Source organism: Talpa occidentalis, unplaced genomic scaffold (genome assembly GCF_014898055.3).
Source record: "Talpa occidentalis isolate TD23 unplaced genomic scaffold, MPIMG_talOcc4v2.1 talOcc4.11, whole genome shotgun sequence".
Lineage (NCBI taxonomy): Eukaryota > Metazoa > Chordata > Mammalia > Eulipotyphla > Talpidae > Talpa > Talpa occidentalis.
In genome coordinates this window covers 3,316,098-3,331,256 of record NW_023601104.1, presented here as the reverse complement: position 1 = coordinate 3,331,256, position 15,159 = coordinate 3,316,098, and the positions used below count along the sequence as shown (strand labels likewise).

Here is a 15,159-nt window from a genome sequence, read left to right as displayed (position 1 = left end):
AGCCCACCCAAGAACTGTATGACAGCAGCAGCGAGTCCAGTGACCTCCAGCTGGAGGGCCCCAGTTCCCTCAGGGTCCTGGATGAGAGCTTGGCTGACCCCCAGGCAGAAGACAGGCCCCTGGTTTTCTTTGACCTCAAGATTGACAATGAAAGTGGGTTCTGTGGTGACCAACCCCACCCGTTTTGGGCTTACTCTCTTGAGTCCCCAAGATCAGTGCAGGCAGGGCCATCTGTGAGGCCTTCAAGCTCCCTAAGTGATCTGGCCAGGGAGTACCACCTTTTCCCGGGGACATCCAGGTGTGGCCCGCCCTGGCCAGCAACTGAGGCATGAGCCCAGTGCCTCCCTAAGTTCACCTTAGAGAGAGAATCTTGGGAACATACTTCTGAACAGAAATAATCTGGGAGTCACTGCCAGGAGCCCAGCAATCCCAACTGGACCTTAGGCAGTGAGTGCACATTTCTGAGTCCAGGGCCCACCCCACAGGGGGCTGAAGGGGACGTAGGCAGAACCAGGGGCCAGCAAAATCCCACCTCTTCTTCCAGAAGGCCTTCAACTCCCCACAGGGCTGGCCCTGAACTAGAAGACCCAGGTCTGGGCCCTGCCCCTTGGCATGGACGTGGTGGACACCCCCGAGCCTGGAAGGCATTGGTAGACCTCCCAGGGAGGCTCGGGGCCACACTCTGAGCTGACTGGGCAGGGCTGTCTGGGCTGGTGACCTAGCCAAGGGGCTAAGTGGCTGATGGCAGTGGAGGTCGGGCAGGGAGTGGAGAGTGAGATGGAAACAATGAGGGGTCTTCAGGGCAAGTGGGTGAGGCAGATAGAAGACAGACAGGAGGGACCTGGATCCAAAGGGTTTGGTGAACTCAGGCAGGTGGCCGGGTAGGGGAGCTAGCTAGCTTCCCAGCAGGGGAGCAAGGAAGGGTCAGAGCCTCCTTTGATGGCTGATGTTTAGTTCCTGCCAGTGGACCCCAAGGTGGGTCTGTATAGGGTGAGGGGGCAGCCCTAGAGGTCCTCCTATTCCCCCCACCTCCCAGTGGCTTCGGCTGCTGGGGCCTCCTCACCCTGTGCTTCTCTCCTGCTCAGCCCAGAAGATTAGCCAGTTGGCGGCCGTGAACCGAGAGAGCAAGTTCCGAGTGCTCATCAAGCGCGAGGCCTTCAGCATCTACTCCAAGGCTGTCTCTCTGGAGGTGGGGCTGCAGCACTTCCTCAGCTTCCTGGGCTCCATGCGCCGCCCCATCTTGGCCTGCTATAAGTTGTGGGGGCCCGGCCTCCCCAACTTCTTCCGGGCCCTGGAGGACATGAACCGGCTGTGGGAGTTCCAGGAGGCCATCTCGGGCTTCCTGGCTGCCCTGCCTCTCATCCGGGAGCGCGTGCCTGGGGCCAGCAGCTTCAAACTCAAGTGCCTGGCCAGAACCTACCTAGCGAGAAACATGAGCGAGCGCAGCGCCCTGGCCGCCGTGCTGACCATGCGGGACCTGTGTCGCCTGCTGGAGGTCTCCCCGGGCCCCCAGCTGGCCCAGCACGTCTACTCCTTCAGCAGCTTGCAGTGCTTCGCGTCCCTGCAGCCCCTGGTGCGGGATGCCATCCTGCCCAGGGCTGAGGCCCGCCTCCTGGCCCTCCACAATGTGAGCTTTCTGGAGCTGCTGATGGCACACCGCAGGGACCCTCAGGGTGGCCTGAAGAAATACAGCCGCTACCTGAGCCAGGTCACCTCCACGCCCCCCGCCCAGCCTGCTTTCAACCTGAGGGCCCTGAGCACCTACTTTGAAGGCTTGTTGGAAAGGCCGGCCTCGGCCCAGGCAGGAGGCATCCCTGGCCCTGTCGCTAACCACAGCTTGACAGAAAGGGCCTCCCAGCAGAGCTGAGGGCAGGAATGCTGGATGGGATTTCTGGGGCCAGAGAAGGCTGGGGTCCCTGAGCCAGGCCCCACCAACCACAGCATTCCCAGGACCTGGTCCTTGGTTGTCATTTGGTCCAGTATCAGTTTTCATTCTCTGGGACCAAATTACCCTTCTCTGAAGCTCCCCCCTCCCCATAGAAAAGGCCGATCAGTCACCCTCCAGGGATCACCTGATCCCCACATGGCCCAGGAGAATCAGGGGGTTAGCTCACCATACCCCAGCCCTCCCCTCCAGGAGCCAGCCCCAGAGTGGTCCTGGGTGAAGAAGGCATGGCCTCTAGACTCCCTGAGTGGCCCCCATCTTGCCCAGCCACCTGACTTGCCCCACCCTTGGTGTCCTTGCATCTCCTCCCTGACCCCTGGCCACTGCCTGCAGGAGACCAGCCGTCAGCGCCCGTGGACACTGCCCTCAACACCAGCTGCCCCACGGGTACCCGAAGTGCCTTTCAAACCAAACTGCCCTTCATGAGTTTGGGTTCTCCCCACCTCTGCCTGCCCAGAGGGCAGCTTTCTTCCTTTCCCTTGGGAACATTTTCATCCCCAAAGGATATCGCATCTGCAGGGACGGAGGCTGCGGCTCCATGCCTGTCCCCGCTTCCAAAGTCTGACCCTTCCTCACTTGCTTCCTTCCTCCTGGCCACAGAAATGCCTTCTTCTTACCCGAGGCTTTGTTCTGGTCCTCAGGCCACCACCTGTCTGGCAAGGCCCTCTGCTCTCTGCACTGGCCACTCAGCCCCTCCCCAGGAGTGTCCTCTAGTCCAGTGCTGTTCAGTGTGTAGTGTGGCATTGGCACCCCCGAATGCCTCTACCCTGGACCTGGCTTGGAGCCAGCGAGCTGTTATAGCAGGTCCTCCAGGTGATTCAGATGCCACTAAGTTTTAGGACCGTGACTCTGACAGCCTGCCCCTCCATGAAGCAGCATGGAGCCCGGCCCTGCTGCATGAGTGTGGCCTAGGAAAAGGCCCCTTCTCAAGGCCGTGCATCCCTGCCTATAAAATGGGCCCATTGGTCCAGGTGGCCTCAGAGCTCTGGTTTTGCTCTGCCATTCAGAGTCTTAGAAGTGGACAGCTAGTGTCAGAGACCATGGACAAGACATTCGTCATTCTTGAACTCTAGCTCTCAGTCCTAAGTCATTGGTCCCCAACCTCGTCACACCAGAGATCGGCAGCAAAACACAGGCAGGTCAGGGCCCTCTTGTCTGAGAAGCAGAACGGTTAGCCTTTTCCTTCCCAACCTCCCTCTTCGTGGGCTTCCTGCTGCTGGGATGGCTCCCACGCCTCCATAGCATTGGCTTTCACCTGGTGCAGTCACCCCATCAGCGGGATTTCTGAAGATCCCTATGAGAGGATAGGAACTTTCTACTGTGTTGGGAGTGCTAGCTCAGACAGTAAATTCCAGTGTACTTCATATAGGGTTTTTGGTCTAAAGCAGGGCCTGGCTCTGGAACCATCTGTGGGAGCAGGTTGAGGGGTGCAGGGAAGGGGGGCTGGCCGTGATGACTGTGTTGGCACCTATACAGCTGTGCTTGTGCTTCCTTGTGCCCCTTCATCCTGTCTCTCCAGGTCTGAGCAGCACCCACTGATTCCCAGCTCCAGCACTTGCTGTCTTCAGATATGGTGGATGGAAGGTTTTAATACAAAGTGTCCTCTGCTGCCTTTAATAAAGACATGAGTCTTAAAAGTCTGATGTGCAGATCATATACTGCTCAGCCCACCTGGAGGGTGGCCACCGTCTGGCCTGGTAAAGAGAGCATGCTCCCGGGCACGCTTCTCTCCTTGCTAGCAAGGAAATGCCACTGTTGGTGACCCCCAAGACAGCGGGCACTTGTGGGCACAGCTTTCTTTGTAGGGAACTTTGGGGACCTAACAGAGCTGAGCAAGGTATCCACCTTGTCAGTGCTGAGGGTCTCGAGGATGTGAGCCCCTATTCTAAGTGGGGAGACCAAGGTGGGCCTGCCTCAGGGTAATCTCCAAAATGGGGAGCACCGGCTTTAAGAATATCCTCCTGGAGAGGGTCAGGCAGCGCAGACTAGAGGACGGAGGAACATCACCTCGGCCCCTGCTGGGTAGTCTGGAGCTCTAGTCTATGTTCTCCTCACCCTGGGACACAAGCTGGAGTCCAGGTGGCAAATGCCCCCTACCAACGGAGGTGGGGCGGCCTGGGACATAAGCAGGGGCCAGCAGCGCGCTGCTGTCTCGACGTCGCAGATGGGATCCCCTGGCACGGGCAGTGCCAGGATGAGCTGCCTGGTGAATGTGATTTAGTCAGTGCCACCACCCTGCACCCTGCCTGCCCGGCTTACATGCCCAAATTCCGGGCTTGGAGTTTTAGCCTCTCAGCTTGACCCTTTGACAAAAAAGGAGAAAGTCCAAATGTCCTCTGTGCTGAATTCTCAGGTTTGCTTACGTCAGCCAACGGGGAACTTGCTGGCCTGGAAGACAGGACACGGTTTCAATCCTCAGGAGCCCCGGAGCCTGGCACTTGCTGATGCTCAGGCCTCATGTGTTAGGCTTGCCGGTGTGCAGGCCCTGACTATAAAATGGGGCAAAATGGATCATTTTCACCTTGTGGGATCTTATGTGAGCCAATCAGAAGATGTTTGTACAATAGCCTTTTAATACCCGAACCACAAATTTGTAAGATCTTATGTCACAGACAAGCAAGATGATAGCGTGAGTGACAGTCACAGAAGAAAAATAGGAGACATTCCATCTTAACCAAAAAATACACACACCTGCCTTCAGGGGAGTAAAGGATAATAAAATTGGGATAGAGCAGACAACTGTGGGGGTGCTGAGGTCCCAGGGAACCAGGCAGGAGAGTAGGGGTCTCCACCAGGCAGGAGTAGCTGGGCAAAGGCGTTTCTGGCCCCCACCCAGAGGGGCGATGACAGTCACATAGACTAGTGCGGAGAACATCTTTCCTGCCCGGCCCTGCTCAGCCTGCCCTGCTCCAGCGCCTGCGGGGACCCCAGGGCTCACTCACCCCCATTCTCTCTGCACAACACCTAGCTGCTAGGGCGGTACCTGCCTGTTCTCCTGTCTTGCACCCTCTCCTCCTCCAGCCCTCCCAGCCCCTACTGCATCCTTATTCCTACTCCTAGTCCTGCCTTCCAAACCTCCACATCTCAGCTTTTACCTTTCACCAGCACCTCCCAGCAGACCCAGCCTGGGCCTTTCTCCTAGCTCCTCTTCTGATCGGAGCCTTGTCTTCACCTCACCCCCCGGTGCCCCCTTATAATAAGGCAACTCTTTCTTCTCTCCACGCTATCAAGGAAACGCCACAGCTGGTGACCCCCAGAGTCAAATCAGAGAGGTTGGCCCTGTGGGCCCAGCCTGAAGGACAGCGCCATCAAAGCTGCCCCATGCTCGGCCAGCAGAGGGCGCTGCAGGTCCGCTGGGCCCAGAGTGAGGTTGTGCACTTGGGCAGAGAGGGTGGTTTGTGGGGAGGCCCCACAGGAAATCCATAGTCTTCGAAAGTGACCAGAATTCTTTCAGTGGTGGGGAGGGGCGGGGAGCAGAGAAATTTAGGTAGATGGTGCAGGGAGAAGCATTTAAGAACTGTTAACAGTTTTGCATTCATTTTAACTATTTGAAAAAATATAGCCAGCATATCAAAACTGATTTCTAGACTGTAGTTGCTCAGAATGACACTAAAGTGGGAATCTTTAAAGTTTTTAGGGGCCTCTCTGGTGGCCTTGGGGTTCTTTGTGCTGTCACCGCTGTGGCAGAGTTCTATCCCCGGCCAGGGAGCTACCCACATGGCTCGGCAGACCTCTCCTGGCTCGCCCGCTGCTCCCCTCAGCAGTGTACTTCAGTCAGTCTGCCTGTTCTGCTCCCCACTCTGTCTCTGGTGGATTCTCTCACACCCCACACCTCTGGCCTACACCCCAGTTCTTGTATGCATAAAAAATTATAAATCTTTTTTTAAAAAGTCTGCAAGTTCAGAAGGAACACAGGTGTGGTCAGACTTGTGAGTGAGGGACTTAATTTGGGGAAACACTGGGCTATTAGAGTGTGGGTGAGGGTTAGAGCTAAGTGCAGCGCCTAGGTTTGAGAATTAAGGTGAGGATGGGGTGGAGTTAGGAGTTGGGGTGGTGAACCCTAAGGTTAGAATTTGAGATTAATCACATCCTGTGACGATGGCTAGGGATGCAGGTAGGAATTTAGTGAGGAATCATGTTAGAGCTGTTCTCAGGCTATAGGTATTTGTTCCTTGGCCACCTGAAAATCCCATGGCACTGTGGACAGAGGACAGGAGCTTCTGAGGAGGACCCCCGACTATGGCACCCCAAGCGCAGCCCACCTCCCTCCATAGCACCCTTTTCTGGAAGCACTCCACAGGGGCTTGGACTGACTCACTGATCCAGTGCAGGAGTGAGGACTGGGACCTCGGGACAGGACTGGAGTCAGGCACCATTTTCTCATTTAGGGAGGGAACCTCCATCTCCCCAAGGCATCATCCTCATCCTACAAGAGGGGTGGGGGAGAGCAGGAAGCTTGAGTTTCTGGCTCAAGGTCACTAAACTTGCCTGTGACAGAGTTGGGATCTGCCCAGGAGGGAGCCTGCGTGTCTGTAGGCCACACTGTGGGGACATGAGAAGGTTAGGGGGCCGTTTCCTGCTCCCCCTTTCCTGTACCCTCCTGCCTGTCAATCTCACATGATATGAACTGCAGCCCCCGAGAGCTCACACCCCAGTCTTCTGGTTCCAGTGCTTGAATTTTTCCCAACTCTAAGTTCTTCTGGGGCAGTGCTTCTCAAAACTTCCCCCCACCATAATTGCCCCCTAAGAAGCCCTTTTCAATATTTTCCCTTGTTCTGGCCACCCCCCCATTCCCCCCCGCCCCCCGCAAGGAATTTTAATCCTGTACACCGTGGGATTTCCTCCATGCAAGATCATGTTATCTGCAAATAAAGCTTGTTTCACTTTTTCCAGACTCAGATATACTTGGTGTTTGTTCATGTACTGGGAGCCTTTGGAGAGCTGGACACCGTGGTAACCCCCTCCCCACCCCCACCCAGTGAATTTTCACACAATGAATTTTCATCCTCTGGGAGGTGATATTAGGCCTGTTGAAAATGCATGATTTCAGTCAATGTCCCTGTTCTGTTCCCCACTCTGTCTCTGGTGAATCATCTCCCCCCTTCTGTGCCCCCGCACCTCTGGCCTGTACCCCAAGTATTGTATGTATAAATAAATAAATCTTAAAAAAAAAAAGAAAATGCATGATTTAGGGTAAGCCCCACAATACAACGAAGGAGTAAGTGTGTGTGAGGGAGGTGTTAACCCCTCTGTATGACTCGGTCCACAGGTGGGGATGAGGCGGGCAGGCTGCTAGATGGACCAGACCGCGGGCAGAAGTCTCCGAGGACGCGCTTCCCTGGAGTGGCCTTGGCCCTGGACTCAGGCCAAGCCCACTGCACCTGGGGCTGGGGGAGAGTTGGGGGCATCACCATCATTTGATTTTGTCTCCAAATCCAGGTGTGGGCCTGAATAAAGCAGTTGCTTCACTCCATTGTGAGAAGGGTAGAATTTCAGCTGACTCCCCTCCTCCCAAACAAAACAAAACAGAAAGTTTGGAAGTCTCTGTGTGCCTTATCCGATGCATTTGCTGACAAGTGAGGGGAAACTTTTCTCATTCTTGGCTCAAGGAACTTCCTTAAACTCAGCCCAGAGGAATTCTGTGAAGACCAGCTGCCCAGACTGTGCTAAAACCAGTTTATAATTATAAATATCCCCAACTTGATAGCCAAGCAGAGCACAAAAGCTAGCTCACCACAGAAAATTCCCACAGCGCTAGCCAGCCTAGCAAGTGCGATGGGAGAAGTTGTGAAATCCAGTGTCGCTTGTCTGATTGTCTAAACGGTGTTTTCACAGGCTGAGCACAGAGGGCCCAGGGCTGGCTTTTCCCCGCGGGCCAACTCTCCTGAGCTTCTACAGCCACCAAGCCCTGACTGACACCAGGTTGGATGATTCTATAGTAAATAAAAGGAAGTGAGGAGGCAGCGGAGGGGGAATGGAGATTACTCAGACTTGGGGTCACCTCTAGAATAACCTTTTTCTGGGAGAACATCGAGGCGAGATTTTGTCATCGTGAGAAGTCATGCCCCCCTCACCTCCAGCCACCAACTTGACACCCCAGATCTCTCTCCCATCCCTTACTTCAGGGCATAAACCCTCAGTCTGTCCCCTTTCCTCAAGAATCGATCGCCATGTAGAGTCTCCATATGCATTTAATTAGATTTGTTCTTTTCTGCTATTAATCTGTCTGATGTTATTTGCTTGCCTGACTAAACAAAGATGAACTCCAAGGGCTGGGAAAATCTCACCCTGCTCTCCTACCTCTACGTCTGTCGAAAACTGCGGGGATTAAATGATTTGACACACATAAAGCTTAGTGATAAAATATAAATAACAAATCCCTCTAGAGCCAGCCCAGCAGAGAAGGCATTGTGTTGACTCCCAGAAAGAATGTGGGTTTTTTCCTCTCCTCTCCCCTTGTCTGCCTCTGTCCGCCTCTTTTTCTTGGTTCTGTCCATTTAGGATCTGGGTGACCTATCTGTCCTTCTGTCTCCAAGCTTCCTTGACTGTCTCCTCCACCGCGCCGGGGTCACCTGCAGGCTGGAGGCTGGACGGATTTATAGCAGAGCCCTCCCTCTCCAGGCCTCCCCGGCTACCAGAAACAGCCATATGCTGGAAGGTCACTTTCGTGCCTGCGCACTGGCAGACGTGTGGGTTGGACAGAGGAGCTGGGAGAAGCAAATAAATACATCAAGTTTCCAGCTGGGTCTGGAGATAAGGGCTCAGGGAGACAGGCTGATGCGCTCACAGGCACCAGGAGCCGCCCAGTTCGCTGTCCTAGCCTGACGGTGCTGGCTTCCCAGGGGAGCATTTCAAAGAAATGGCAGGGACCTGTGCTTGAGGACTGCCCCTCCTGGGAAGGTCCTTCCAGAATGGGCCCTGCCTCAGTTGAGGATCTGATAGGGACAAGTTTGAGCAGGGAGTTAGAATGTGACAGGTCTGAGCCACTGTCCTGCAGAGGAAACGCCATTAGCCCCACAGTTCAGGAGGGGTAACTGAGGCCCAGAGGGAGAGAAAGACTTCTCCAAAATCTCACAGGAAGTAAACTGTGGAGACCGCCCTCTAAGCCCTGATCCCCTGCTCTGGACCCCTTAGGCTGCACTGTGCCTCCAGAGTGGCCATGAGAACCCGCCTAGCGGAGATCTGAAGTGGGAACACTTGCCCCACCCAGAACAGACATCAGAGAGGCCACAACTGTGCAGGAGTCTCTAGGGCCTCCTAACCAGCAAGGTCAGCAGTGGTCAATGAGCTCAGCCAGACCTTGACCGCACTGCCCTAGGGGGCATCTCAGAAGCTGCACACTGGGGCCATGTCCCAGCCCCCATCCCTGTGAGTTCCTTCTTTTTTTCAAAAAAAATATTTATTTATTTATTTATACAATCAGAAGCGCGGGAGGGTGAGAGAATTCACCAGAGCCAGAGCGGGGAATAGAACAGGCAGACTGACGAAATACACTGCTGAGGGGAGCAGCGGGCACAGCAGGAGAGGTCTGCCATGCCTTGTGGGACCCTTGCTGGTGGCCAGGGATGGAACCAGTGCTGCAGAGGCTGCGGGCAGCTTCACAGCCCAGAGCTCAACTGCTGCGCCACCAGGCGAGGCCCTGTGATTTCCTTCTTGACCTCAGTCTTCCTGCCAATAGAGTAAAGGGGTGGGACCTTTCCAGCTTGGTCCAGGTGGACTGAAGGAGCAGATGGAGCCTGGTCTGGAGACATTCATTAGCCAGGGAAGCCCCAAGTTTTGTGTGGAGGTGATCTGAACACACTGGGAAGTGCAGCGGCCTGCAGGCTCTCTTAGGGCAGAGGCAGCATCTGCCTGGTTCATGCTGCACCCATGCCGAGCTCGGCACCTGGCAACACAGGCAGACACAGTGACTACGGGTGGTGTGAATGACACAGCAGACAGTGTCCAGTCCTGGCCTGTGCTTTGCTTCTTACAGCTCACCCCTTTGACTTTCCACTGAGTCCACCCTTGGGCCACTAGAGCTAATTGACAAAGTCACAGAGAGAGGGAAATGCCTGGAAGTTTCAAAACCCAGGAGCAGCTCCTGCCCAGAGTCTGCCTTGTGTGTGTCCACGGGGGCCAGAAGCTGAGCTGCTCTGCCTATGTTGGGACAAACTCAGGTGTGATTATGGCCAGAGCTCCCTGGGACCTGGCATGGCTGAGGCTGCCTGAAACCCCACCCCGGCTGGGCCTCTTCCCTTCCTCTCCTGCTTCCCCTTCCCCTTGCACATTTCTGCTGAGGCATGTCCACTGTCAAGCCCATGCACAAGGACACTCATCTCAGATCTGCTCTGGGAAACCACTTCTGAAAGAAGCGAAGAGCCTGTTGGTAGTGAGAGACTGAAGATACTAGGGAGGAAATTCAGTTTATTCCTTGCCCAGTGTGCCCATGGTATTCTGACCCGGGCTTCGATGGGGACTGTGGATGAGAAGGCTCCGGGTGACCTGCCAGGAGCACTAAGCCTGGGCAGGGAGGAGGAAGAGATGCCCTTAGCCTCATGGGCTCTGGTGGGGTGACCCAAAGGGTGTTTTCTGTGGCCTCTCTTCAGTTCCTCTGATGGAACCATGCAATGGAGAAATGAGGATGTCAGGTCAGGGAGGAGTGACCAGTCCTGCTGGAGGAGATGGGTTTCCTTCCTGTTTGCCCCCCCACCCTCACCCCAACCAGGGAGCCCCTGGCAGCTTTGTCTTTCCTCCTGGGCCCAGACAGGAGGATCCTGATATCTTCAGTGATCTTGGCTCCCTGCTCCCCCTAAATCCTACCAGGTGAAGGGCCTTTGGGGGGTTGTTTAGAAGCAGGACTTTGCCTAACCACAGTGTAATGAGCAGTAGTTTGGGGAAGGAGCTCCCAGCCCAGGTGTGCTGCTGACCTCAAGAGATGCCAGGTTGCAGCGTGATGGAAGAAACTGCGCAAAGGCATGAGGAAGGCGAGCTGTGGTCCCCATATGTGAGACCTGAGAAGACTGGTCCTGCAGGGAGCCCCAGAGGTCCTGAGAGGCCCCAGCTCAACCTGCAAACTGGCTTCTTTAATCACGGCTCCAAGGAAAGAATAGAACCCTGGGAGGGCCTCAGAGCACCCCTAGCCTGCCCACCTTCACAGGGGAGAAAACTCAGCAGAGAGGGCAGAGTTGTTTAAGATCACCCAGCGAGGGTGGGAAGTTGGCAGCTGTGAGCTGCCTCTGCATTCTTGGTAAGACCAGGCTAGATTCTTCCTTCTGTTTGCCACCTCGAGAGTGAAGTGCCTCTCTTCGCTGCCACGGAACCGGATGACATGTTCAGGATGTGAAGTCCTGTAGAACAGCTTTGCGTTCATAAACAACTCTCGTTCGTCAATATGCAACGAAAGGCTGAAGCTTCCACTGCTCCCAAAATAGCTTTGGATCCCAGCACAGGCATTTTCAAGAACAGATTTTTCGCCTTTCAAGAATTCTGTGAAAGCAGAGAATCTTCTAGTTTGTCTGCCTACCCCAGAGTGTTCCTTGATCCTGGTCACACACTAAGCCCTAGTCCTGGTCACACACTGGGATCTAAACCTGGCTACACACTGAGCCCTAGTCCTGGTCAATACTCAGCCCTGATCTGAGTCAGCTCACAGGCTGAGGACAGAGATGTCTAATCTCCACAGAAGGGGTAACGACTGTGGTGTATCTGTAATTATGTCACTCTCATTTCAGTTTATTTGGACACGATATTAGATTACTCTGACCACACAATTCCCAGCCCTCCTGTTTAAAGGGGATTTCTTGCTTGTAGTGTCTACTCTAAATTACTTTAAACAAGTCAGTTCCTGCCGTTTGCCAGTGATTGGCTCAGGGGTACAGAGTCCTAAGACCTACGGAGAAATAGCTTCTGGAAAGAGAATCCAGGATCTCCCTGGTGGTGCATGGGGTTAAGCACAGCACTATGAAGCTTTCCACAGTCTCTGCAGCACAAGTTCAATCCCTGGCTAGGGAGCTACCCACATGGCACGGCAGACCTCTCCTGTCTCGCCCACTGCTCCCCTCAGCAGTGTATTTCAGTCAGTCTGTCTGTTCTGTTCCCCACTCTGTCTCTGGTGAATCTTCTTACCACCTGCACCTCTGGTGAATCTTCTCACCACCTGCACCCCAGTTCTTGTATGCATAAATAAATAAATCTTTAAAAAAAAAGAGAGAGAATCCAGACTCGGTAGCCTCCTGGTCTGTTACCCGTGAGCATATTACCCCAGCCACTGCTGAAACACTCTGACTGCACCAAGGGCCGTAACAGGCTGAAACCCTGTTACAAAGGGGACAAAGGAGAGAGACAGAAAGAACCTGAATTAACCAGACCTGCTTTTTGCTTAACACTTTCAAGCCCTTTGAGATGGGAATTTATTATCTGCAGCTGGATATATCTGCCATCCCTTCCCCTACATCGCCCTGCCTGGGAGATGCTGTGGTGGTGCACCCTGCCCCCAGGAAGAACCCGTTGGGCTGGGCTGGGGAGAACAGCTAAGCACGAGCCCCTCATGGGAAGCAGTGTTGCTTTTCCAGGCAGGAGTTCCCCAGCTTCAGACAAGCTTAGACCCAGATAATTACATGAGATGCCACTGGAAGAGCTGTCGTTAATTTTGATGGCAATAAAGGGCCTTGCCAGCATGTTAAACTAATTTCATGAAAGCTCTGGGAGGAAGGTCATGGACTGGATCCCAGATTATTAATAATGTCGAGCTTCATTTGAACCATTCAGAAAATTCCTCGCTGTTGCCTCCAGCAAACTGCCACAGGTTGCCACTTTCCTCTGAAATCAACAGTCTTCCCAGATGCAAATGTGGAGTTTTTGTTTTTCCCTAGAAAATAATTAAAGTTATAAAGCCCATAAATACTTAAACAGATTGTGGCTTTAATTAAAAACTTCCACCAAGGCTGCAGCTGCAGGTCTATCTTCCTAAATAGGCATCCGTGACAGGAGAATTTGGATCTAAGTATATGAGACCAGAAAAATTTACAAATAATTGTAGCAATGCTGGTCAAGACCTAAGCTCTGTGTGTGTGTGTGTGTGCGTGCGTGTGCACGTGTGTGTGTGTGTGTAGGGAGGGGGGAGTTAGTGACAAAAATAGTGGAGACAGGACACAAGGTTGCAGGGGCCTGTGCAGCAGAACCTCCCATCAAACCTGTACCCAATTGTGCAAGACAATCAAGATGGCTAATTCTAGCCATTGTTGAAAAAAATAATTGCTCACTTCTGAGCACTAAGTGCCTGGGGCTAGGTGCTTTGCATGCACTGACTAATTTAACCCCCATAGCAACCCAGTAAAAGAGTTTTTCTAATTCATACCCTTTTTTCTCCAAGAGAAGTTAAGTAACTTGGCCAAGGTCACACCGCTAGTACATGGTAGAATCTGAGGCCAGAACCTTTCCTCCCAACCACTACATAGAACATGTATGAGGGAAAGGAGGGGTGGCAGGAAAGAGGAGAGCTTAATAAATAGGGACTGGCTTCCCAAAAGGTGAGCTTTCTGCCGGGGATAAGAAAGGGAAAGCCGCTTCCTGGGCAGAGTGGCCCAACGCTAAGCGAATGTGAAGCAGGAAGTTGCTAAGTGTGCTGCTTGGACTCTGCTGCTTGCTGGAGCAGAAACTTCCTGCAGTGTGCTGCTCGCCCACAGTAGCATCCAGGCTACCTTCACTCCCTTCCCAAACAAGAAAGAAAGTCTATGATGGATGGGTAACAAGCTTCCTCATATGAACTGTATAAAACCTTACCATTCCTGCAATTCAGGCCTCAGGCTTTTGGGAGCGATCCCACTGAGCCTGGCAGTGTGACAAGTCAATCTCTCTCTCCATCTCTCTGAGTGCCGCCTGATTCCTCTGGGAAACTGCAATAACAAATGTGCGTGTCCTGGGTGTGTGTGTGGGGGGGGGCGGTGAAGCCAGGATTGCAGACACTGCAAGGTGGGAAGTCCTGGTTTAGGAGACTCTGGCTGGAGAGCAACTGAGGGGAAGGTCTCCGGGGCAGGCCGCTGTGCTGGGGATAGTTAGCACATGTGCTGCCCAAGCAAGCACTGTGCAGGGGATATTTAATGTCCTGCTGGGCCCTGTCTTTCTGACTCTCACAGGTTCTCCCACGTCCATTAATCATCCACCCGCCACATCAAATACAGAGGCACACACAACCAGCAGTAGTTGCAGCTGAATCATTTGTATACTGTTACCCATCCTAAACAGTTAATCAAACATCTATTACTTTCAATTTTGCAATTTTCTTTTCCCTTCTTTTTCTGGTCTTAGACATTTTATAGGCCCCTGACAAAGTCTTAAGACAAAGTCTTCCAGGGCCTGTAGAAGACTCACTTTTGTGCTCAGGCCAAAGGAAGGGATGGGGAAAGATTTCTTCCCAGGAGAATAAGCTCATGCCCTCATGCCAGCAGCCTCCTTCAATGTATGGAGGATGCCTACCCCACCCTGGGCTCTGGAAACAAGGGGGCAGGAAGCTGGAAAACAGCCCTGTGTTGGGCAGGAGAGACGAGGTTGTAGATTCCTGGAATGAGTCTGGGTAGGTAGATGAAGGAAACTTCTGGGCCTTGGTGTAGTGTCCCTCACTTTGGGGCACTGGGAGGCGGAGGGACAGCAGAGTCCAGGACCGCTCCTGCGCTGGGGCCTGGCTCTGGCTGCAGCTCTCCCTGTCCAGTCCCCGCCTGGCGCTGCCCAGGGCGCTGCACCCGGCAGGTAGTGTCCAGCAGGGGGAGCGCACGGACCAGACCTGGGCCCGACACCCCGCGCGGACAGAGGCAGGGGAACCAGTGGCCGGATTCCCGGAGTTTCTAGCCGCTCCACACCCGGGACCTCTTGGATGGGCGAGGTCGGCGTGAAAGGCCGACCCGCAAGAATGCTGTCTGCATTGTCCGATCTCTGCCCCTGGGTCTGCCGAGGGTCGGGACCTCAAAGCCTGGTCACAAATCCTTACCCAGATTCTGCACGGTGGAGCCTTGAATCGGTTCTCGCCCCGCACCTACTTCCACACACCTGACGAGGCGCCTATTTCTTTAACGATCAAAGACGTGGGCGGCGGGTGTGGGATCCTTTCTTCCTTCCCCGGCCCGCCCGCAGCCGCACCGTTATTAGGCGGGACAGACTTGGCACCCCCTGGGCGCGCAGGGCGGCGCTGGGCGGGGACGCGCAGCCTTCCCGGGGGCCGAACTCCGCGCCGCGGCTTC

At 54.2% G+C, this 15,159-nt stretch overlaps 1 protein-coding gene across 2 annotated transcripts in view; it reads left to right on the top strand.

Annotated features, from left to right (window-relative positions):
- Nucleotides 1-5,566, top strand: part of PML (PML nuclear body scaffold) — a 58,111-nt gene extending 52,545 nt beyond the window's left edge. Inside the window, exons 8-9 of one of the 2 annotated variants that reach the window (XM_037502132.2) lie at nucleotides 3-153; nucleotides 1,086-5,566. In XM_037502132.2, coding sequence (XP_037358029.1) covers nucleotides 3-153; nucleotides 1,086-1,867 — 933 coding nt within the window. In that variant the 3' untranslated portion in view covers nucleotides 1,868-5,566. The remainder of the gene's footprint in view (nucleotides 1-2; nucleotides 154-1,085) is intronic. The other variant, XM_037502135.1, reaches the window with a different exon arrangement.
- The last annotated feature ends 9,593 nt before the right edge of the window (nucleotides 5,567-15,159 follow it).